Here is a 25,986-nt window from a genome sequence, read left to right as displayed (position 1 = left end):
TGGGAGTGAAGGGCAGACTGAGGAATTCAACTGAGAGGGAAAAACCCAACCTGACACAGATCTCACTGCCTTGTGAAGTGATTGCTTTATTGAGTTTGATCGCTGAGGTGGTGACAAGAGCTGTACCTAAAACATATGGATAAGGCCCTGAAGGTTTTATTGTATCCCCTTCTGTATTAAATAGCAGAAATGGACAAGTTCTTTGAACTTTCATAATGATACTCATTTTCTTTGACAGTGTGTATTAATTGCCAGATGGGGAGTTCTTTCTTTTGGGCAAATAAGGTCATAAAGATAAGCTGTGACAATGAAATGGCCACATTTATTTTATCAATATGGTTGGAATCTAAGTTGAACACGATAAGATGTACACAGCTTTTTCAGAGTTCTAAGATGAGTTTCGATGTCTCAGTTCATACAGAAACATCAAGGCAGAAAAAGATTCAACTTTAAAACCCAATTTTGATAATCCATTTAATTGTCAAGTAATTACTCAATATATTATTTTGATTTTAAAACTTTAAATCTTGCCATCTATAGGTGGGTGATATATGGTCATAAAAATCACTGGAATTCTTCCTTCCACTCGTGGTCACTAGCAAAAGAATGTTCAAGTCTATTATAAAAGCTTACTTTAAAAAAAAAAGCATTTCAATGAAATAGCAGTAAATAGAAATTATGATTCCTCTATGAAATGTCAAACATTAGGAGAAATAATATTAAAATTCCCAAATACCTCCATGATAGCAATATTCAGGAAATATTTTATGGTAAACATTTTTAATAAACAGCAGCATAAAATAATCAGTGTTTAATATCTCTGGTGTGTGAAATACAAATGCATATATCCTCAATATAAAATAGGCTTCTTGTCATTACAATTTCATGCTTGTCTATTTGAAATGCCCATAATAACAAATCAAACATTAAGTAATACAGTGATTAAATGCATGCAGTGAAAATAAGGAAAGATAGGGCAAGATATCTGAATAGTGCCATTATATATTTGAAAAAAATCTATATCGAGTTAAAAACAAAGGAAACAAGGAAACAGACCAGATATAAAAATGCAGAGATATATTTCATTTCTGTGATACAAACCATAAACATAGTTTTGTGCAAAAAGAGAAAAGATCTGAAAATAAAGTCATCTTACAAAATGTTGTCCACAAAGCAAAAGATATTTTTCAGTCTATGAAAAAATACTATTTTAATACAAAAGGGACTGTGTTATGCAGTATCACAGTGCTTTATAAAATACATTATTACAAGTGGTTTTGAAATTTAGTTTGTTTACCTTAATGACTTCAGTAATTATAAAATGTTTAAAATAAATGTTATAGTTCTTTATAAAAAATTAACTTGAATTTATTTTTTACCCATAGTTATGTTTTTTTCAGAGTAGATATTTTACTGGCTCATGGAATGCTAATTTCCCTTTAAGGGACTCCTAGAAAAACTCAGATTCACTGAAATTGTGTTTCCTTAAAATAATAAATATTCTTGGAAAAGAAATTGATTGTCATATGATATACAAAATTGTGGTTGAATCTTCATTATTAAACAGTTGCATAGCAACAAAAGGATACAAATATTCGCCTTTACCTAAAGTTAAAAAATGTAACTGCTGAATCAGCTTATTTATGCCGTAAAATTGTATTAATTTATTTCCAAATAAATCTGAATATAGCCAATTTTTTACGTTCACAATACCTACTGGTCCATGTTTGTTGTCTGAAGATTCATTGTTTGGGAAAATTGCCACACATTTTTGTAAACATATTTCTTTGATTTCTCATCTTAACTGAATTTGTTGTTTTATAAAATTGAAATGTCAATGTGCTTCTAATTATCTTACATTCTCTTTATCAAATATTATTGCCAGGAATTATTTTATATCCTGTAAATCTCTTTGTAAGTCTCTTCAGCTGTAAAATTTAAAAAAAAAATGAGACTTTGAGACATTGTTCTTAGAATAAAGGAGTTTTTTTGTTTGTTTGTTTAACAAGAGAAACATCAATCATAATATTCCTTTTTATATAGAACTTGAAACCCATAAGAACTCTAAGTTTGGCAAAAGATGTCTAGCAGGTAAGGCATGAGATGCACATTTGATACCTTCCTCTAACTAAGGCAAAAATGATCATTTTGCTTCTATTTACCAGCTTAAAAAATTCAGTTCATGGTAAATGTTTGATGAGAACTCAGTACTTGGTTTTCAAAGATATGTAATATTTTGGAAATAGAATTCATAGTCTTTGGATTCCAACTAACTCTATGGATAAACTGTCTCATAACTCTTGGTGCTGGAATAAAATCTGTGAACATTTCCAGATAAGAAAATAAAGTGTGAGAAACTTTAAATTAACTAGATACTGATAACAAAGAGTTCCTCCTGCCCCAGAGTCCACTGATGGTGTACACTCCCATACCTTGGACAACTCATATGCAGGAGGAGGCAAGTACAGATGATCTGGTCTGTAGCCACACTTCTATTTTTCAATGTTACTGGTCCAGGGAAGCTTCTGTGAGGCTGTCCCCATGGGAACCCTGTTCCCTTCCCACAGATGCTGATCTACGCCAAGAGGCTGCTTTTCTGACTCTGCTGCCTTTGGTGCCTCATTTCTAATGCAACACAGAGAACTATCAACCCACAATCAACTTCAGCATCCACATCTAGCCTTCTTGTGATCTGATGCCCTAGTTATTTCAAGGGCTTGTGTAAACACACTGTGGAAAAGGCCTTCAAGATCAACAGAGGAGATTCACAGAGAGGCATACTCTGCACCTTCTCCAAGAAGCCCCACTGTATAGAAGGCTTCAGAAACTTAACATTTGTCTTAGAAACTTACACTTGTCTTATGGCTCGTTTCCATTTGGGATTTTTAATTTGGCCTAGTTTCCTCATTGATTCTGAGCATCACTTCCACACAAACATGCACAGAATCTAAATTGAATCAATGTAATTCCTGAAGATCTGTCCTGAAGAAAAGACAGCAGGCAGACAAATGCTACGGTATATACATTTTGGAGAGAGAACAGTCATGGTGACCAAAGGTGAATACATAAAGCACCATTTGACTTTCCTTTTTGGTTTGATACTTAGTCATAAGGTTCTTTTCCTCTTCACTGGTTTATAGTGTTCAGTACTTGAAACCAGATGTCCAAATCCCAACGCCAGGGCATACACCCTGATGGAGTGTTGATCCCACAACGTTTCTTTTCTGGCTGGTGTCTGCCCTGGTTGGTAAGACACAGTTAAACTTCACAGAAGATACTTGTTGCAGTGTCTGCTAAATGAGAACCTTACTTTAATAAAAATATTTGAATATAAATCTTTTCTACGACTTTCTAGTTTCTCCTGTATACCACATTTACAAAAGTCGTGTATTTTACAGTTCTGCAGAAATCATAGATTCGGTGTGTCCATGAATGTTGGAGTCTCCTAGCAAAGACGGTTGCTTTGAGTCTATTTTGTAGGGTTTTTGAGATTTGTTGCCAAAAACGGTGATACCCATCCCACTGGGATGATTTGGAATTGACATGTGTGGTAGTAAGGGAATATTTGCTTCCTGATTGGATCCTGATGAAGGCAAGCTGGTCACATGACCAGTACTAGTTGACCCACTGGCACTGCTGGGGGACCGACTCTTGGGAGGTGGGCAGTGCTGAATCACTCTGGGAGGGCCTGTTGGCTGATAGTGGGCAGCTGGAAACGCAGCATATCCAGGAGGTATTGGGTATCCATTGATGGGGATGAATCGCTGGTTCTGAGGTATTGGTGGGCTGATGAAACCAGCAATCTGGCCCTGTGGTGTAATACCCTGGCTCGGGAACATATAATTGGGATATCTGGGATTACTGAGATTACTCACTGGGCTGGCACTAAGGGAGGTTGTCTGAGTGGTGGCATTTCCGCCGGAAGGAGTAGTAGAGCTGGTATGACTTGAGAGTCCCTCCCAGGACCGAAGTCGGACATGAATATCTTTAAATCTTGGTCTCCTAGAAGGAATCTCATTCCAACACTCTGTCATGAGGCTGTACATCCTGGGTGGGCAGTCTTCAGAGCATGGCAACAACTGTCGTTTTCTCACCATTTCGATCACTTCCTGATTACTAAATCCATAATATGGCTGGAGTCCAAAACTGAAAATCTCCCATAAGACAACTCCAAAAGACCAGATATCTGAATCAGAAGAGAATTTGCCATACATGATGGCCTCTGGGGGCATCCAGCGAATGGGCAGCAAAGACTTACTTTGCACCCTGTAGTAATCAGCAGAATATATTTCTCTGGAAAGCCCAAGGTCTGAAATCTTCACGTGAAGCTGCTCTCCAATTAAAATATTGCGAGCTGCAAGATCCTTATGAACAAAGAAGTGACTAGACAGGTATTCCATGCCAGCTGCAATCTGAATGGCAATGTGTAGAAAATCTCCATGATCCAGGCTGGATTTTACAGTCCCATCTTCATCACTGCTGCATCCAACATCCGAATGTGGGGACCGCATGATGAGGAACTCATGGAGATCTCCCTGATTCATATACTCAAAAAGCATACACACAGGTTGTTCCTGAGTGACAGCCCCTAGAAGGCAGACAATATTGGGATGGTGTAGTTCAGCCATCAGGGAGGCTTCCTGTTGAAATTCTGTCCATTGCTGGGGGTTGTTATAGTCTTTCAAGGTCTTTATAGCAACTAACTGAGCATGGTCCATGCCTGGAAGATAGAGATGGCCCTTATAGATCTTTCCAAAAGCACATTCACCCAATTCTTCCATAAAACGTACAGCGGAAAGAGGCAGCTCTTTAGCCTTGCTCTGTATGGAAAAGAAAAGAAAAAAATGTTGTTTAAAGCATTTCCTAAGGCAAGATATCCTGGCATCTGAAAGGAGGGATGGGTTATATCGAGGAAGGTTCTATATATCAAATTAAATGCAATGTTGTACATCTAGAAGTCTTTCAAATTGTTGGCTAAAATTTAGCCATAGGCAAATTTCTGTCCATCACTCACCTATCCCTCCATCCATACCCCCTGCTCCTACAGTGCTTTATTGCTATTGCCTAGAATCTTCCTACTCAAAGGGCGGTTTTGGGAAGAACAATATCAGCACCACTTGAAGCTCATGATAAATGCAGACTCTTGGGCCCACCTTAGACCTACAGAATCAGGATGTGCATTTAACAAGATCCCAGGTGATTTCAGTGAACACTGGAGTGTGAGAAGCAGTGCTGCAGAGGATACAGCCTTCATCCTTAGCCTGGCACTTCAGAGTATCTGTGATTTGCTCTTACCCTTGCTACCCCTCTACATGATGGCATCATTTAGCTGAATAGGTTTCCTTATCATCCACATGCAAACACCATGCTTGTTCTTGTCTTACACCGTTGTTCTTCCAATGCTGTCATATTTTTAAGGTGTATATTGAGCTAAAAGCCAGAGAAACCAAATAAAAGGCTGTTCTGATGTGCCCATAGTAGAGATGGGGAGGTTTGGAAGGGGCTCCTCTCTACTTTTCAAATCCTTGCTCTGAAACTCTCCCTGATCACTCTGGTCTTTGCCTCTTCTACAATCCCTCTAGCTTTACAGTCCGAAAGTCGCTACGTGCAGGACACAGTGAGATAACTGGTTACTTGCATGACCTCTGCAGACTGATAGGTCAGGTTGACATTCTGCCCTCTCTGCTCACCAGCTGTGTGACTCTGGGTACAATATTGAATCACTCTGTGCCTCAATTCTCTCATCTATAAAATGGGATGATAATCATTGTACTTATCTTGTAGGGTTTTTGTGAATTTGCACAATGTCTGGCACATGGTAAGGGCTGTTTAACTTTTAGCAATTATTATCTAGCTGTTGCTATTCTTTTTATGAAAGAAAAACAACATTTGTCCATTTTATATTTTGTCCTTTCAATCAGATTTCAATTTTTTTTGAAGGGAGCCATTGCCTTCAAACCAACTGATTATCTCTACAGCTTTGCCAGTGAATTATTTACTGATTGACCTTAAAACAGGAGAAAGCAACTAACACACAATGAAAATAAGTATTAAGTTGTGACATTTGATCTGACAGTAAATGTCTATTACATCATGTGTTTTTACTATTTTTGAAACTCAGCTCCAATCTATCCTGAAGTATAACCTAATTTGTTAGGGAAAAAGTTTAAAAGCAATGCATTTGTACATAAACTGGTTTTTTAAAATAATCCCATTAAATGGACTTTAATCCTTATTTTTTAGAAAAAGTACTGCTGTGAGTATCCCAATTGAAGTTGACAATTTTGCAAATACATATGGAATTCCGAGCTCTGTGCACACCGTTTAACAGTTTGGAAAATTAAGTAAAAATTTTCTCCAATTCAGACTCTGCTAATCTAGAATTCATGATGATTAGCTCTGTTCTAGGCTGATATTTTCCAGGGTAAAATGCCCGTTAACCTAATGATAAGTGTAAATAAACTTGCAGCAAGATACCCACTTAAGTGAACAAAACAGAACTGAGGGTTTCCCTCAGAATTTTTCTTAATGATTTAAATGAATCCAATTTATGTGGAAGTCCCAAATGGCACGGAAGGTATTACTTTTGATCTAAACAGGATCCTCATGCTTTTGGTATTAGAGAAAGGTAACAGTGGGGTAATAAAGTACTTTTGAGGGAAACTGGGATGAGGAACTAAACCCAAGGAATATAAACTGATTTAAGCTTCCCAGGGGGTGCTAGTAGTAAAAACCTGCCTGCCAATGCAGGAGACATAGATGCAGGTTCGATCCTTGGGTTGGGAAGATCCCCTGAAGCAGGGCAGAACAACCCACTCCAGTATTCTTGACTGGAGAACCCCATGGACAGAGGAGACTGATGATCACAAATAGTCAGACACGACTGAAGCAAACTAGAATGCACATACTCAATGAGGATTTAGGACTCCCCCACTGAAGCTAACCCATAGGCAGGGTGGGATAATTCAAACCATTTCACCTTTGGATTCATATCAACACGAATCTGAATTTGCACTTTGGATCTGCTGCTTTTCATTAATAATAGTTAATATTCATATAGTATTTACTATATGCCAGACACTGTTCTAAGCACTTGACCAATATCCTGGTGGCTCAGACGGAAAAGAATCTACCTGTCATGCAGGAGATGTACAGGGTTCCATCCCTGGGTTGGGAAGATCCCCTGGAGAAGGGAATGGCTACCCACTCCAATATTCTTGCCTGGACTATCCCATGGACAGAGGAGCCTGGTGTCTATGGTCCATGGGGTTGCAAAGAGTTGGACACAACTGAGCAACTAACATTACTACAACAATCCTATGGGATAAGTCTTATACTATAGGTGACTGAACTTGGGTGACTTCTTAACTTCTCTAAACCTCTATTTCCATATCTATGAGATAATATAATATCTAGCCTCCATAATTCAGAGAAGGCAATGGCAACCCACTCCAGCACTCTTGCCTGGAAAATCCCATGGACGGAGGAGCTTGGTAGGCTGCAGTGCATGGGGTCGCGAAGAGTTGGACACGACTGAATGACCTCACTTTCACTTTTCACTTTCATGCATTGGAAAAGGAAATGGCAACCCACTCCAGTGTTCTTGCCTGGAGAATCCCAGGGACGGGGGAGCCTGGTGGGCTGCCATCTATGGGGTCGCACAGAGTCAGAGACGACTAAAACGATTTAGCAGAAGCAGCAGCAGTAGCCTCCATAACTATAGTAGGGATTAAATCCAACAATGTATGTAAGTAATTTCCACCTAATAAGTGGTCTTTAAATCAATTTTATTATCCATATTAGGGAAGTAATCCAAAAAGTTGAGTCAGCGCAAACGATTTAGATCTATTTACAGCCTTAAATAGGGCTTCCCTGGTAGCTCAGTTGGTAAAGAATCTGCCTGCAATGCAGGAGACCCTGGTTTGATTCCTGGGTCGGGAAGATCCCCTGGAGAAGGGATAAGGCTATCCACTCTATTATTGTTGGGCTTTCCTGGTGGCTCAGATGGTAAACAGTCCGCCTGCAATGTGGGAGACATGGGTTCAGTCCCTGGGTTGGGAAGATCCCCTGGAGGAGGGCATGGCAAGCCACTCCAGTATTCTTGCCTAGAGAATCTCCATGGATAGAGGAGCCTGGCGGGCCACAGTCCATGAGGTTGCAAAGAGTCAGACATGACTGAGTGACTAAGCACAGCACAAAGAAAGAAAGTGAAGTCGCTCAGTTGTGTCCGACTCTTTGCAACCCCATGGACTGTAGCCTACCAGGCTCCTCTGTCTATGGGATTTTCCAGGCAAGAGTACTGGAGTGGGTTGCTATTTCCTTCTCCAGGAAGCACAGCACAGCCCAGCCTCAAATAGCTCTAGATAGCCATCTATGTTAAAAAAAAAAAAAAAAGGAATGTTTAAGTTTCTTGTTAATCTTTCTCTGTTCTCCTGTAGTTTTTGGTTTTTTAAAAAATTCTTTTAAAATGACAGAGTCTGTCTTGGAACCTGCGGGTGGGTAAGAATTTGAGTGTCCTGTGGCTCGTTCCTCTGAGGATTCTGGAAGACGCAGATGGAGGTGGAGGGAGCAAAAAAAACCCATGGGGAAGAGTAGATGGTGGCAGATGGGAAAGGAAGCAAGCAGACCAAACTTGTGTGGATGGGAAGAGAAGAGGAGGTGGACAGGACTTTGGCGCTGGCCTGACACATGGCCCCTGGGGCTTCATGGCTAAGGAGGCCAGCTGCATTCCCCTATACTGAGGTAAGCAAATTAGTTCTCTGGTATTCATCTATGGAAGAAGAACTTTTTACTCTTGCCATTTTATAGACAGAGAAAATTATCAAGAATTTTTAAGAGAGCCAAAACTGCTGTCCTTGTGTGTATAAGGCCTTCTGTTTGAAACCAGAGAAGCCCGCCGGCCAATAGTCCCAATTGGACTCAGCACGTCTCTGTCAGCTCAGCCTGGGGCCTGACACCTTGCAGGGCTGTGAGGTCAGCTTTCGGTGTGTGGTCACTCTGTGGAATGATAATTGTTCTTCTTTCTCCCTGTTCAGACACATGAAAAAAGTTCGTTTTGACTCCAAGCGTGCCTTGTCATAGCTTACCGATACCCAGTGGGGCAGAAGGCATAGTCCATACCCTTCTCCAGCCAATAGAAGGAAGGAATAGTTCACAAGAGATAGTCATAACCAAATTTGGGGATTTGCTTTGGGAAGAAGCATGGAAAGTAACTAAAACGATCAATTTCACAAAACCTTTTCTTGGAACACCTGTGCAGCAGCCGGCATAGAAATACCCAGAAAAAAAAAAAAAAACAACCAAAAAACTGCTCAGAGCTTGGTTTCAGGGGAACGATTTACACAGTGATTTGCATTTTTTAAATGCTCGAGTTATTTGGTACAAATGAGTTTTAACTACAGACTCATTTTCAAATTTTACATAAATCCTGAACTAGTTAAAAAATCATAAAAATCCTTAAAGAAGCAGTCAGTAGACTGTATGGTGACGGCAGGAAATTAGCTGTATTGTTGAGGAACAGATGGTTTACATTATACAAACCCTTTAGGCTAAACTTGTTTAGGTCTGGCATATTGTAAATTATATTTTAGTAATGAAAGTGAAATGACCTCTGCTTGACCTCAAGTGGGGTTTGTCTGTTTGAACCAATGTAGTGGAAAACTATGAAAGAAAATGAAGTCATAAAGTTTTGGCAGTTCAATTTTGGCTCATTTCAAGTTAAAGGGTTATAAATCTGTTTAGTTTTTGTTTGACAAGTATTTGTCATACAGGGATGTACAAAATGTAAAGAAGTGTAAAATACACATGAGGCATGATGCCAAAGTAAACCAAGTACAAAGGAAAGCTGGAATGAATAGGGTCCTGGGCTCCTATCTCTTTATCACTCCCTCCATTAGTTGAATGACAAGATGGGCTCCGTTTATTATATGCTGTAAGGCAATTAAGTACCTTAAAACTGAAACAGGCTTTCAGTTTAAATGTTAACATTTTTACTTCTCAAAGTAAACACACATCTGCCTCAGTGTGGTTTAAAAAATTATAGAATTTTGGCGGGGGAGAAAAATCAGAGTTGATGTAGAAGTTGATACATTATTCTAAAATCTGATTGTATTTCTTCCCCTTGAAATTTCTGAAAAGCAACTGTATTCGGGCTTCAGTGAGCGCTGACCAGAAAGAAAATGAAGAGCGAACATTTTTAGATGGTGAGGTGTTAGATGTGAGTCCATATGAGTATTGTAGTCCTGTCTAAACAGCTGCTACAGAGGCCAGGCTTCTCTCACCTGAGTGATGAATGCTAAGTGAGGACATGCGCCCCTTTTACATCCATTAACTTGAAGTATGAAAGCAATGAACCATGGGTAGAGTTTTTTAAAAAATTGCAATTATGTAGATGGAAGATGGATAAGAGCGACAGACTCAGCAACTTTATCTCTCTCCACCTTTGGGAAGTTACACCTTAGGTGATAATACACCTCTGGGTGACACAGCTTGCGACTAACCTGCTATTTCCTGCTCACTTTTCCTAAATGATTACCACAGGAAATGAGGTGAGGATTTTGTGATGGCCATCAACGTTGGCGTGCAGCATAGATTCTGCTCTGTGACTTTTCACCTCTACCCTGAATGGGGTATGATTGATGGCTTTAGTTTGAGTCCAGAGTGACGTAGAGACACAGATAGAAAGCAGAGCCCCAGGAAGGTGGTGTGAACCAGAAGCCAGAGTGGCGGTCCGGGACGGGAAGGTGGCCCCAGCAGCAGGTGCTGGGAAAGGACTGATGTTCATGTTCTTGCAATGGACAAGCCTCCTCCTGTAGTCCTTGAATCCCTTACACTGGTTCCTTTCCCATCCCTCATGCCCTACCACTGCTGCCCTTTCACAAATATCTTTCACTATACACACATGCCGATTCTAGCTGGATGCAAGTATCTGCAGGAGAGGGGTAGGTCCCACAAGCGGCATTTGTCCTCAGCTCTATTAGAGGAATAATGAAGCAGATCGTGGCCCTATTGAAATTGCCAGGGGAAGGGAGTGGTATTTGGGATAATAGGAGGATACGACCAGGTTTGCTTCTCTTTGGAGGCACAGTCTTTTCTGAGAACTATACTCCTTGCAGACTTACTCTCTGAATCTCAAGAACTGACCAGCAGAGTCTACACCAGAGCAGGTACTGGAATCCCCCCAAGGGCTTGTTATAACACAGATTGCTAGGCCTCACTCCTAGAGTTTCTAATTCTGTAAGTCAGATTCTGCAGTTCTGACAGGTTCCCAGGTGATGAGGATGCTCTGGGACTGGAAAAAATGAGAGAACCACTGGAATAAATGGAATATGACTTTTAAAAAGAAAGGAAAGAAAAGAATATGCCTTCTTGGATCAGATAGTTAATGAGTATCTGGTCTCTGCTCCTGGCATGAAGATTGACCACAGTCTCTCTGCAGAACCAATTTGAGCAATTCTGACTAATAGAGAACCGTAACACTCTGCTCTAGGAAGATGCTTTGGAAATCCCAGCAGAGAAAAATCTGAGAGCCATCAACTAGTGTTTTACTGGGTTATATTCTGCATGGCTCCTGTCTTAGAGAGATTCAGGTTTTGAAATAGACATCACTTCATAGCTTGGGCCATGTCATCAGTTTATTCTATTTTCATGTGCAACCAATTATATAGGATACATTTTCATAGCTGGTTACCTCAGTCAACTGATACTATATATACTATATACCAAAGAATATACACATGGAATAGTATATGAGAAACCATTTAAGAATCACGAGGAGAGGGGACACAGCTCCTATTCTAGATGTTTGTAATCTGAGCTACCATGTACTGAATACTTGCCATGTGCCAGATGCTGAGATCATAATAATGGCTGCAAGTTGGGGCGAGGGGTGGAGTGTTTATGTGTCAGGCTATAAGTACTTTATACGTATGAATTCCTTTCATATCACAGTAACCCTATGAAATTGGTCACTATGACTATTATCCCCGTTTCACAGGTGCAGAACCTGAGGAACGGCAGTTAAGTGACCGCACAACTAGTATTTAGGTTGTAAGTTCAGACTCCAGGGTCTGTCTTCCTCATGACTACACTATACTCCCTCATGGGCTCTCTCATTGTTTAATGCATCAACTCATTTAACCCTCGTCACAAACCCATGAGATTCATACTATGATTTCTCCACTTTATGGATCAAGAAATTAAGCCCTTCAAGGTTAGGTAGCTTGCCTGTGGAAGCACAACTATTAAGTAGTAATGCCAAGATTCAGCTCCACCTATGTCTGGCTTCAAAGATGGAGCACTTTTCTGGGAAAAAGAGGGTAGTTTTCATTTGATCCTCAGAGGGCTCCACAATTTTAGAAGCATGAGTCCCACTGGTGTAAAAGTGGAATGTCAAGGTGTAATTAATTACTCTCTGGTCTCTGATGACCTAGACTTTACTCTGGCTGATCCTTTGTTGCTCACATTAGTTGACTGGGATAAGTGAATAAAACCATTCAACAGCAGCCTTTACCTGAGTTGGGCATAAGAACCCTGGATAGCATACAAGATTGAGAGTTTTCAGTATCTGAGAGGAATTCATTTGACTCTAAAGCTGGTTTTCCTTTCCTGTGCATTTTACTGGTTCTTAGGTAAACAGTGGTAGAATTGTGAGACAACCGACTCCACTCATAAATGGAAATGATTACATTCTAAAGCTGAAAGGCCACAACCATTGGATTTGGAGAGGTTATGGACATTTTCAAAGACTACAGCCAAACTAAGTGCCTTCTGGCTTCAGCAATCAAATCCGGGAGGGCGTTCCAACCAATAGTTGGCCACATTTGCTCAGAGTTCAGCTACGCCTCTCTGGAAGTGATTTAACTTCAGACACAGTTCTTTTCTCTGTAATGTAACTTTCTGATAGTTTGAATGTTTGGTGGGGACCAGGGTTGATTCTGCGGTGGGGTTACTTCATAGTGTTAGTGCGAGAGGGTCAGTTCTGCCTGTAAAGAGGTAGAACAGACGTCAGTAATCTGAATGTCTGCGTGAGCCACCGTGGGCTTGTAACTTGGGCTTGCGTGTTTCAGCAGCCAGAAAATTAAGGAACACTGGGCTCCAGGCCTGCTCACACCTGGGTTCAAGTTTTGGCTCTGCCACTCACCAGCTGAGTGACTTTGGGTAAAAGCTTAATCTCAAGCCTCAGTTTTCTCACCTTCCAAAATCAGGCTCAAAATTAGTACCACCTTCAGAAGATTATTGTAAAGATTATATTGAGATATTGCATGTAAAGTACTTTAGCTTTTTTATAATATCCATTTATAATACTCATTCTTCCTAGAAGTAAAGCTTCTTCAGACGTAGTTTAAGGCTGAGCTCGGAACTGGATGGCTCCCAGTCCTCATACCACCACAGGGTAGAGACTATCCTCTCCATCCTGAGGGGTTTTATCCAGGGTGTGAACAGGATGTGGGGCAAAGGATTTATGCTCACTGGATGGGCACAGGAATACCAGAGTTATCTAAAGAGTTATCACTGTAATCTTTGCTCTGATCCCCTTGTCCCCAGTTAATGCTGTGGGCTCCTGAATCCTATATCTTCCTCCCCCGCCCGCAGAATCCTGTACACAGCATTTGGTAGTTGACTAAAAGGTTTGCGGCTGTTCATATTATTGCTGTAGCAAACAATAATAGTAAATTCTAGCTGTTGAGTACCTGTGAGGTGCCAGACACACTATCTTGAAATGTCAGAAATAACTCTTTTAGAGAAGATTGGTGGCTACTAGTGGTGGGGGGGGGGGGAAAGGGGGGTTTTTGGGGTGGGAGGGACAAAAGAGGTAAAGAGAGTCAAAGGGTATAGTTATAAAATGTCAGAGGGATATAGAGCATGGTGAATATACTTCATAATACTGTACTGCACATTTAAAAGGTGCTAAGGGAGTAAATTTTAGAAGTTCTCATCACAAGAAAAAAGCTGTTATGACAGATGTTAGCTAGGCCTGTTGTGGTGATCATTTTGCACTACTTAAAAATATCGAATCATTATGTTATATGCTTGAAACTAATATCACGTGTGTCAATTATACCTCAATAAAAATAAATTTAAAAATCTCTTCTAAACACTATTCGTATCCTTGTTTTATAAATGAGAAAACAACGATCTCATGGCCAGTAAATAATGAAGACAAGATTTATAATCATATCTCTTTGTCTCTAAATCCTTGATCTTTGAAGTATATCATACTACTTCCCAGAAATAAACCAAGAACAAATGTGGCTAGAAAGGTAAGTTAGGCCCAGAGAGTAAGGTAATTTAGGCCCAGAGAGACTCCTGGGTGCTGGGAGAAAGAACTTGATAACTTGAGATTAGGTCCTTCCAGATTGCTGAATTATGATGTCAACTGGGAGCTAAAGCAATGCCAGAGGATGAAATTAGCATGAGAGAAAGACAGAGGAAAGAGAACTGACAAACATCAGAGGCGGCGCTCCTTTAGGGAGTCAAAAGAACTAGTGAAGGAAACAGGAGGAGATAGGAGGAGAGCCAAGAGAAAAAACACTTCAAGATGGTGGCTGAGAAGAATGCTCCAGAGAAATTAAGGAGGAAGAGGACTCAGGAAAGGTCACTGGATTAAATTACATCACTGGTGATTCCCCAGAGGCCATGTGAATAGCATGATGAGCTCAGAAGCCTTGGAGATAATGGCTTTAACAAGTGGATGGCTTTAACATTGAGGATGTTTTAGCAATAAGTGTAGTGACATTGGATAAGGACAGGGGTTTCCAAGGGGTCCCCCAACCACAGCAGGGCTTTTTAGATGAAAGCATGTTGCTAGCAAAAGGGACTGGTCCCGGGAATATAATCAAGTGTCAGTACATTCAGCAAAGCCTGAATACTTTGGCTGGAAAAGAAAAGGAGAGAGGAATAGTCTGGAAGTGAAGAAACAGAAATGAGGTGAGAAATAAAATACATGCCCTGCAAAGTTCATTGCAGCACTGTTTACAATAGCCAAGATACAGAAACAACAGAAATGTCCACTGACAGAGGCATGCATAAAGAGGATGTGGGGTTTGTGTGTACACACACACAATGGAATATTACTCAGCCATTAAAAAGAATGAAATAATGCTATTTGCATCAACACGGATGGACCTATAGATTGTCATACTGAATGAAGTAAGTCAGATAGAGAAGAAGAAATATTGTATGACATCCCTTCTATGTGGAATCTAAAAAGAAATGATGCAACATTTATAAAACAGAAAGAATTTATAAAACAGAAAGAGACACACAGACTTAGAGAATGAATTTATGGTTGCTAGTGGGTGGGTGGGGGGAGAGGGGTAGTTAGGGAGTTTGGGATGTGTACACTGCTATATTTAAAATGGATAACCAACAAGGACCTACTGCACAGCACAGGGAACTCTGCTCAATGCTATGTGGCAGCACGGATGAGAGGGGAGTTTGGGGGAGAATGGATACATGTATATGCACGGCTGAGTCCCTTTGCTGCTCAACCTGAAACTGTCCCAATATTATTAACTGGCTATATCCCAATATAATATAAAAGTTTAAAAACTAAATAAAATAAAATACAGCCACCAGTTTTAGAAAGCTATAGGCAAATTTTGCTTTCCCCCAAATCTTCCTTATAATCAGACAGGAGCTGCAGGAGTTTGACCCTGTAGCCCTCCCCCGAGTCTTCCTGCTCCTCATTTTCAAACTCCTCCACCCCTTAACCTCTCTGTGGATCTAAATCCCACGTAAGTGGGTCATATAGGGAAAAACAGAACTGGGTTAACCCTGAGCTTGAGGGGGAGGCTCTGCCCCTTTTCTAACTCCCCAGGAGGTGAGCTCCACAGCATTCCTCCCCCAGGAGACTACCCTGGCGGCAGGAGCTGAGGGGAGGCAAAGGGAAAGAATCAGAGAGATGGGCAGTTAGGGTTTCCAGAATTCTTGGGGAAGTTTCATTTTCTGTAGCACTTAAAAAAAAAAAATCCTGCTCGGATTGTAAAATGTGTAATGCAAGAAAGAATAACCCTACTTAGTTTCTGTATCACCAGAGTACTGTCAGAGGATTTAAAAGATGGAAAAGATAGGAGATGAACTGATCCAACAGAAAGGATTGAAATCTTTTGCCGGCCAAAATAAAAGGAAAATAAACAAACGGTCCTTTGCATGAACACAGTTGACCTTTCTCTGAACAGCTGAGAAAATTGAGCCACAGAGAGGCAAACTGGCTTCTCAGGGTCATAGGGCAGTTAGCGGTGGGGCTGGGGGAGCATCTCTATTTCCTGACTGTTCAAGGCTCAGAATTAAGATGCCTCTCTGGTCCACTGGCTTCCTTTCCTCACATATCTGAAGGAGACTCATGCCTCATCAAATTTTTAACTTCCAACTTTCCCGTCCACCTCTCTGGGGACTCAAGCCAGGTCCTATCAGCCAGTCTGTCTGGGCTGCCTATTGTCTCCTCTGAGGGTATGGATTTCTAATCTCCCAGAGAAGCCTCTTCTTAATACAAACACTCAGTGTGGGGGAGTGGGGGCAGGGGTGGGTAAAATCAGCTCAGCAAGTGGAGAGAATGGAAAGAGATAGTTTAAAACCTGAAGGGCACATTCATTTGGATAAATAAGTATGAGGCCAGGGCCGACCAGCTTCTATCCTTCATTCCTTTCTCATCCCAGCCTTCAAATATCCTTTTGATTTCATTCTGGTAGGGTGTTTGTTTTCAGGACTCTTTCCGCCCCCTCTTTCTTTCTTATGTGTGTCCCTTCTTTTTAGATTTTATAGGTACATGTAATATTTATGTGTCAGTGACCTTTCAAACTAGTTTTAGAGATCAACTGTTTACATTTAGGAATTTTCTTTAAGGTCGACAAAGTCCTTTGTGCTTTTTCCAGGAAAGGCACTCAGTAAGAACCAAAACAAACAGCTGAATAAGTCAAATTTGATTGGAGCCAAATCTCTTAGGAGAGAAAGAAAAAAAACCTTCGCATTTGTTTTTGTTGTTCCCTCTCCCTCCTCAACCCAGTCACATATGCTCAAGCTAGTCCTCCTTCCAGTCTGATTCAGAATTGGTGAGCTGTTTAAGGCGAAACTCTAAGCCTTGTGTTGGAAAAATCTTGACACTGGGAGATTTTGCAAGGCATGCTGAGGAAATGGTCCAGAAATGATGAAAACAATGTTTTGCTTTACCAAGTCTTAGGAAAAAATTTATCCTAGTGTGTGTTACATTTGTCTCCATGACCATGGAGCACGGAGGACTGTTATTTCTTTGGCCAAATTTCACATGTCCCTGGCAGGACTGGGGCTGTATAACTCAGGCTTACAACTGTTATCCAGGCCTCCTCAGGAGGTCATTCACAAGCCAGGTGATGCCTGTGGTTAGCGTTCAGCCCAAACTGACAAATGGAGTCATATTTAGCTGTTCGTCGGGCCGCCTACTCCCCCTTCACAGCACGATTTCTTCAGTAAAAAAGAAGAAATCATGGTGTCAGGCAAGTTCAAGGGCTTTACCTAGAGCTGAAAAATACTGTAGCCACATTTTATCTCTTCCACTTACTAGCTTTTTGACCTTCTGTAAGTTACTTAACTGATTTGCAGTCTTGGTTACCCTGATTGTACAACAGTGATTATAATACTTCCCTTATGTAATGGGTATGAGGATTAAATGAGATAATGAATGTAAAAGTTCCTAGAATAGTTTCCGAAAATTTGTAGCACTGAACACATATTTGCTTTCTCTGTGACACCACAAGCTCTCTGAGATCTTTATCTGAAAGATGACATAAATCCCAAACATCATGCAGGTTGGACATGTGCTGCAAAAGAAACCTCCGATAACAATGGAATTAAGCTGCAGACTGAGGCTGACCTACAAAACTGATTATTTCTCCAAATGGAAATGACTTCTTCTATGACTCCTGCCATAGCAACAAGGAGCCCACCTCCCCAGGATGGTGGTTGCTACACAGTGACTACCGGAACCAAGCTAATCTGGGCCTCACTTTCACCCAGAGTTCTGGTGTTTGTAGGGATTCTCAGCATTTCATAACAGAAATGACAGGGAAGGATTCTCATACAACAAAGACTATTGCATTACAAGTTTGAAATCATGGGATATGTACAGGGTCAACTAGGTATGCCTACATGAATGTGCACTAATATTAGCCCTTCTATTTTCTTCTATTAATTGTAAGGATTAATGGTGCTATGATGTAACACATTATAATATATGTAAATTGGCCAACAAGCAGCTAGGATATCAAGAGTTAAACCTCCCCCCCAACTCCCCAACCCATTCCCCAACCCACTGAGTGAACTCTGTGGTCTCCAGGGTCTGTGGGTTTTTTTCTGGTAAAAATTCACACTTAAGAGAACAGTTGTTTTGTTTGGGACAGAATGCTTAATGATGAATTTTTTAGCATTTAAGAAACCCCATAACCCTACCAACAAGTATGACTCTGCAACAGAAAAATATTTTAAGTATTTTAAAATTAAAAACAAATATCCAACAGCAAAGCAAAGTAAGATCAAATGAGAGCTATGTGTCAGGCTCAACTATGTTACTTATTGGGTGAAAGGATTGATTTGAGTGTGAAGGCATTTTTTTTCCTCTAAAACTGTATAAAAAAATGATGCATCTTCTCTTTATGAGGGTCAAAAGAATAATATAGTCTCTAACCCACAGAGAAGATAAATATTTGCTGAATGAATGTTCCTATGGAGTGGGAACATGAAGAAAAAGCAGGCTTCTGTGGATGCAAGAATCCTAAATTATTTAAATGAAATCTCCTTCCCGAGAGGCCTGAGATTGAGGTGCTGGTTTTCCGGAGAGAAAGCCTCTGTTGTATTTCAGCCCCAAGATGTGACGTGTGTTCCATTTAAGGGAAGGGCCAGTGACCCTGGTTTCCTTGCCAGGACCTTGAGCAACCCAAATGTTGAAAGATGTGGAGGAAAAACTAAAAGGAAGTGGATTGATTTAGCATGAGAGAGGAGAAAGCTAAGGGCTATCATAAAACAGCATTCAAAGACTGTAGGAAGGACAAAACTTCTCTTAAAATATATTGAAACCAAAGAGAAAGGGATTTAGGTTAGGCACGAAATAGATTTTTTAAACTGTGGTAACACACAACAAAATTGACCATTTGAGTGTACAGTACAGCAGTGTTAATACATTCACATTGTTGTGGAAGTAAAAGGATTTTTTGACAATAAAGTTAGTAAACAGTGTTCGATTTCTCTCTCTCTCTGTTCAGCTCTTTTCAGTTTAATTGGAAGAATATGGGATTTCCTTTTCGAAAATTTAGAAAAATAGCTCACACTCTGAGTCCTGAGGGGCTGGAAGAGATGATCTCATAAGGGTTCCTTCCATTGCAAACTCTATGCAAGGCAGTGAGGTGATCATCCACACCCAAAGTGGTCACACTGATGAACGTATGCTCAATCTGCCTGGGACAGTTAGAGACACATGCTTCTGCTGACAATGCACTCTAGTACGAATACAGCTTCTGATTCTACATCATTTGATTTCTCAGCTTGGGAGGGTTATAAGTTTTGCTTTAACGTGAAGTCTATAGAATAAGTGCAGCTCAGGACTGCTAGTTTTACCTTGGGTTTATATGCGTTCAACATCGACATCTCTACATTTTGACCTCTGACGTGTTTTGGTTGCCTCTGAACAGGTGGTGACGATGACTTCTGGTTATTGCGACAGACACAAATGAAGAAGAAGAGCAAGGCAATGGCCAGGGGGATGGCAACACTAGGCACCAGTATGTACAGGATTTCCATCTTATTCTTCTCCTTGGAATCCTTTGAATCTGGGTGTAGAAATGGAAAAGAGCAAAAGTTATACTAGTTCAAATAACATCGATAATATTTCATAGCAGAGCTTTAAAATGATCTCCTATTCTTTAATACACACAAATCTTCTGTGAGAAAAAAGAACCCTTGCTTATTACAATTTGTTTCTATCAAACTTTCAATGTAATTTATTAAAGTTGAAAAGTTTAGAGTTCAAATGTTTAAAAATTGCAGAGGGACATTATGAAGACTTCGCATGTGTGTGGGTCACCTCTGTTTAGCAGCAGACCTGCATTTCTCTAACACCTTAAAAGTTAAACGCCACATAGATGGACTGTATACATCCAGGAGTGTTAATGTAGACCACAGGGGTCTTCTTCCATTGGCTGCCAGCCCATATCAACCACAATGTAGCATTCCAGGAATCGGGCCCTTGTCTTGGCTGGTGTGGACATACAGGGCCAGTCCTGCATCTTCCAGAATCAACATCACCGAAGAATGCTGGCCCCAGGGACCACAAAGCCCCTAGCCTGAGAATATGAGGACCAGAAGTCAGGGCTCGCTCCATCTCTGCTGAGCTGTGTGGCCCTGAACAAATCATTCACCTCTCTGTGTCTTGCTCTTTCTCATCCACAGAAGTGAAGTATCTGTTTCTGGATGGTGTCTATAATTCCCTCTCTCACAGCATCACTGTATAACTTGACACTGTTTTGAAAGCCAAGAATTCTTCTTAAGGAGTTTCATATGAACTCAGTAATTATGAATGGTAACCCTTTGAAGTATATTTTTGAAATCTGATATATCCACTGTTAGCATTGCTTAGAAAATAATATAATATAAAAGAATATATACAAAATAATACGTATAGAAGGACACAAGGACACATATTTTTCTCTTTTTGGTTTGAGTTTGTTAGACTCAATTAATGAATGACCTGACTGATAGGACAAATGCAAGCATTATGGGATAGTAATTAGAGGGGCTGCATAATGATGCACCCTGATCACCAACAACTTCATCAGCTGTCTAGTTTTAAGAAAATCCAAAGTGTGAAAAAGTCAGACTGACATAAATTTGAGAGTCGATTATTTACTTAAAAGAATTAACCATGCATCCATTCCCTCATCCTCCCATTTGCTCAGTTAGTCAATAAACAAAAGTTACTACTGGCAAGCATTCCACTAGGTACTGGGAATATAAAATGAAATACAACATGTGCTTTGCTCTTAAGGAGTTCATGATCTGGTAAGGAAAACAGAGACAAGATAATTACAATATGCTATTGGAAATGCTACAAGGGAAGTAGGGATAGAGGGGTGGAGAGACCCTAAAAGTCCCTTTAAGCAGTAAGCTTCCTCAATACATGTAAGTGAGAATATACTATACATAGCTTTTACTTGCACACACTTTCTTTGGGAACCTGCTGTTCAGTGAGATATGGCAGTAATTAGTCACACTTTCCATAGAAACAGACTCAACACGAGAAGTTAGGAAGGGGCACTAAAACCTGTCATCTGTGGGTTAACCCTTAGAGGAGCTGGGGGAAGGGTGAAATCTGCTTACTGAATATAATAAAAATTATAGTTTTAATATTTGTTGAGTGTTTTCTATCAGCAGAAAATCATGTTCGCTGTTATTATTATTAGTATGGGCCACGTATTGTTCCAAGCACTTTTCATAACTCATTCATTTTATCCTCACCACCAACCCCATGGCATAAGCACCATCCTCATCCTTGCTTTTACAGATGAGGAAGCTGAGGGGCAGGGTGGTTAATTTACTTGCCCAAGGACATGTAGCCAGCAATTCAACAGCTTGGTTTCCTCTCCAGCTGGTCCTGCTCCAGTACACTAGACTGCCAGTCATTTGAGAGTGGCTGTTGTTCTGCACCTATTTTCCTGGTGTAGGTTTTCTCTTGTTTCATGGAAGTAGGAAGGAAGGAGGCCTGAAAGGTGAGGCTTTGCCAGGTATGATGCTTTTGAACTCTCCGCTTGTACACTGTGGCAGGTGAGCATAAACCCAGGCATCTCTGAAGGTTGTTCTAATCATACTAGTCATTGGGAACTGGGTTTTGGATGTTGTAGTAACACCTATGTCTGCATGTTTGTGGGTGGGTGGACAGACTGAGGGAAAGGAATGGCTATATCTCTTTATCTATCTATCCATCCACTTTACACAACAAAGGAGAATATGTTTTAGAGTGAGAAATCTCTGGACAGACTTTTTCATTATCTGTGTAAACCTGAGTAGGCACGTGGCTTCTCTGAGCAAACTCATCTGTAAAATAGGTCTATTTCAGAAAACTGTTATAAATCACAAGTGAAGAAATATGGAAAGTATTTATTTTAGCACCTGTTACAGCTCAATCACATAATGTTTACCCTCCACCTTTAGAGTAGGAAGATTCAGGGAATAAAAGCTGTAGGCTGGAAATTCTAAATAACAGTAAGCCAGAAACCTCTCTCTAACCTCAATTATTCAAGGGGGATAATACCTGCTCTGCCAACCTTGTTTAGTTCATATGAGAGAGGATAGTCAGCAAAGAGTCTCGGAAAACTGAAAACTACTGAGTAGTTATTCAATGCTGTTATTATTATTATTTGGAAAAGGAAATGGCAACCCACTCCAGTATTCTTGCCTGGAAAATCCCATGGACAGAGGAGCCTGGTGAGCTACAGTCCATGGAGTTGCAAAGAGTTGGACATGACTTGAGCGACTAACACTTTTATTATTATTACTAATTTTTTTTGGAGCATAATTTGCCTTATAATTTTTTGTTAATTTCTGCAGTAAAGCAATGGAACAGGATAGAAAGTCCAGAGATAAACCATTGCATCTATGCTTATTATTAACATTATAAAACACTTTCAAGATTCTAGACCCCCTGGGGGGGAAGTGCCTCTTGTTATTCTTGGATTTTCAGTGAAATCATTTTGAGGGTAAGATTACAAAAGGAATGAGGTTAATTTAGCACGAATGTAAAGCTAGTCATTTTTCTGGCCACATTTTTAGCAATAAGAGAAACTAGGGCCCTCACCTGTCTGGCAAACAAAGGAGTCTATTCTGTACTCACTCCGTATCAGATTATTCATGGAACGCCTTTGACTGTAAACGGGAGGTCTGGGACAAATCCCCGTGTAGGTCTGCTGGAGAACAAACTTCAAGAAGCTAAATCCTTTAAAAATTGTCAAACTTGGCTCCCTCTGATTACACTGAGGATATGCAAACAAGGACAGTGTCTTCTTGCCAAGTGAAATAATCAAGCAGAACACTACGTGGTCATGTTGGAAGTGACAGAAAACAAATTCAGGCCCATTGTAAGTCTTACTGACTACACGCTTCCTTTCCCACATGGCTCTCTGCACTTGGCTAGAAGGGGAGTCACCGTCTGGTTCAAAAAACTTCATATAAAAACATTCCACAGAACAACTAACCTTACTCATGGAAAATTAGAAAACTAACGTTTGCCCAACTTCTTTCTAATGTCCTAGACTTTTTATTCCTCATTTTAACCCTGCACTTTGGATTATCTTGTTTTCTATTTTTTTTTTTAAAGTCTTTCTTGAACTTGTTACACTATTGCTTCTGTAATGTTTTGGCTTCTTGGCGAGAGGCATGTGGGATCTTAGCTCCTCGACCAGAGGTTGAACCTGAATCCATCATGTTGGAAGGCAAAGTCCTAACCACTGGACCAACAGGGAAGTCCAGGTTATCTTGATTTCACATACAGGGAAACCGAGGCTGAGAAAGGATAAATTTGCCAAAGCTTGAACTGTGGTGTTGGAGAAGACTCTTGAGAGTCTTGATCTGCAAGATCAAGCCAGTCAATCCTAAAGGAAATCAACCCTGAATACTCATTGGAAGGACTGATGCTGTAGCTGAAGCTCCAATACTTTGGCCACCTGATGCGAAGAGCTGACTCATTAGAAAAGACTCCTGCAAGATTGAAGGCAGGAGGAGAAGGGGTTGACAGAGGACAAGATGGTTGGATGGCATCACCAACTCAATGGACATGAGTTTGAACAAGGTCTGGGAGATGATGAAGGACCGGGAGACCTGGCGTGCTACAGTCCATGGGGTTGCAAAGAGTTGGACACCACTGAGTGACTGAACAATGACAAAGGAAGTGGTGCAGTCAGGGTTGGAATGTAAGTCTGTCTTCGATGCCTCTGTGCTTTTTAAATTATATGACTAATAAAAATTAAAATACTATATGGAATTGTTTTTCATCATCCTTGTTAAGATTCCAAGATTCCTTCCAAGTAAGGACTAATATCTAGTGGGAGTTATACTATTAAAAAGAATCACATAAGAACAATGGACATTATTCCTACTATTCATTTTAAAGGGTAATAGACACCTCTGAGGCACTGCAAAGAAAATTGGCTGAAAATTAGAATGGGAAAGATTTTTAAAACTTTGGAATAACTGTTTAAAAGTTAAATGCACATATTAGTTACATCAAGTTAAATACTTGGGAATTTTGAAACCAACAATTTAGCCTGGACCACATGATTAATTTTCTTTTAAAAATCAACAATTTGGTATCACAGTTCACATCTGACATTCCTATTTTATTTTTACAATGATATTCAATACTTTTGATTAGTAATTAAATATAATGGAGAAAATACTTCTTTCTTCTCTTGGGGCTTACAGCAAGGTAAACACAATTTCTCATTCAAGAGGTACTTTTATGAAGTGAAACGTCATCTGGGATATTACTTTGAGTTAAAAAAAGAAAGTACTCAGATCTTAAATCTGGCAGAGGTGGGAAGAAGTCTTACAGAACCTTAGAATTCAAAGGAAATTAAACAAGTTGAATTATGATCTTGTCTGAAAAAATTTTAAAAACCATAGAAAACAAACAGAGGTGCCACCATTTATTATTTGAAAACTACAAAGTAAGTGGGCCTGTGGCAGATGGGGGCCTGCACTGGTGATATTTAAGCATGTACCTGGAAACTGAAGGAGGAAAGGTGGCAAATAGGCCTTCAGTTGGCACATTGGGTCCAGCCACTCGCTCTCCTGACTTAATGATAGAAATACTAAGGAGATGATCTATTGCCTTATGTATTCTCAAATGAATTCTTTAAAAGACTCTGAATAGCCCATATACAGTGATTAACATTTTTCTCCTTGGAAAATGTTTTAACCACATTAAGTTAGGGGCAGTAACTCATCTGTGAGTACTTGAGAAAAACCTTAGTAACTGGAATCCACACAAGTTCACTAAAAGTTTCTTTAAATCTTGGGGCCTACGTTTTCTACAAAAGGAAAGAGTTGGGCTAATCTTTTAAATTAAAATTTTTTTCTTAAAAATCATGGTAAAAAAAAATGTAAGAAAATTTACCATCCTAAACATTTGGAAGTATACATTTCAATAGTGTGAAGTATATTCATACTATTGTACAGATCTCCAGAATTTTTTCATTTTGCAAAACAGAAACTCTGAACTCATTGAAAAGCAATTCTCCATTTCCCCCTCCCACCAGACCTTGGCAACCATTATTCTACCTTTTGTTTCTAGGAACTAGACTACTTTAGATATTTCATGTAAGTGGGCTCATATGGTATTTGTCTTTCGGTTGGCTTGTTTTACTCAGAATAATGTCCTTAAGGTTTAACCATGTTGTTGCATGTGACAAGACTTTCTTCTTTCTCAAGGCTGAACCATGATCCATCGTATGTAAGCACCACATTAAAAATTTTTTTTTTTACCCATTCATCTACTGGTCGGCATTGACTTGCTTTCTGCTTTTCGGTATTGTGAATAATGCTGCAATGAACATGGGTGTGTAAATATCTTTTTGAGATCTTGCTTTCAGTTCTTTTGGATGTATACTCAAAGTGGGATTGCTGGGTCATATGGTCATTCTATTCTCAACTTTCTGAGGAACATCCATATGTTTCCTATAGTTGCTACTACAACATTTTTGCCTTTCTACCTACCGTGCAAAAAGGTCCTGATTTCTCCGCATCTTTGCTAATATTTGCTATATTCTCTATGGTTTTCCCAGTGGTCATGTATGGATGTGAGAGTTGGACTGTGAAGAAGGCTGAGCGCCCAAGAATTGATGCTTTTGAACTGTGGTGTTGGAGAAGACTCTTGAGAGTCCCTTGGACTGCAAGGCGATCCAACCAGTCCATTCTGAAGTACATCAACCCTGGGATTTCTTTGGGAGGAATGATGCTAAAGCTGAAACT

At 40.1% G+C, this 25,986-nt stretch overlaps 1 protein-coding gene across 1 annotated transcript in view; it reads right to left on the bottom strand.

Annotated features, from left to right (window-relative positions):
• Window positions 1–763: 763 nt before the first annotated feature.
• ROR1 (receptor tyrosine kinase like orphan receptor 1) overlaps window positions 764–25,986 on the bottom strand; it is a 458,130-nt gene continuing 432,907 nt past the window's right edge. Inside the window, exons 8-9 of the mRNA XM_069593578.1 lie at window positions 19,585–19,796; window positions 764–4,820 (exon numbers count right to left, since the gene is read on the bottom strand). Of these exons, the coding sequence (XP_069449679.1) occupies window positions 3,393–4,820; window positions 19,585–19,796 (1,640 nt within the window). The 3' untranslated portion in view covers window positions 764–3,392. The remainder of the gene's footprint in view (window positions 4,821–19,584; window positions 19,797–25,986) is intronic.

The sequence above is a fragment of the Ovis canadensis genome, chromosome 1, assembly GCF_042477335.2.
Source record: "Ovis canadensis isolate MfBH-ARS-UI-01 breed Bighorn chromosome 1, ARS-UI_OviCan_v2, whole genome shotgun sequence".
Taxonomy (NCBI): Eukaryota; Metazoa; Chordata; class Mammalia; order Artiodactyla; family Bovidae; genus Ovis; species Ovis canadensis.
This window is presented reverse-complemented; position numbering and strand designations above follow the sequence as displayed.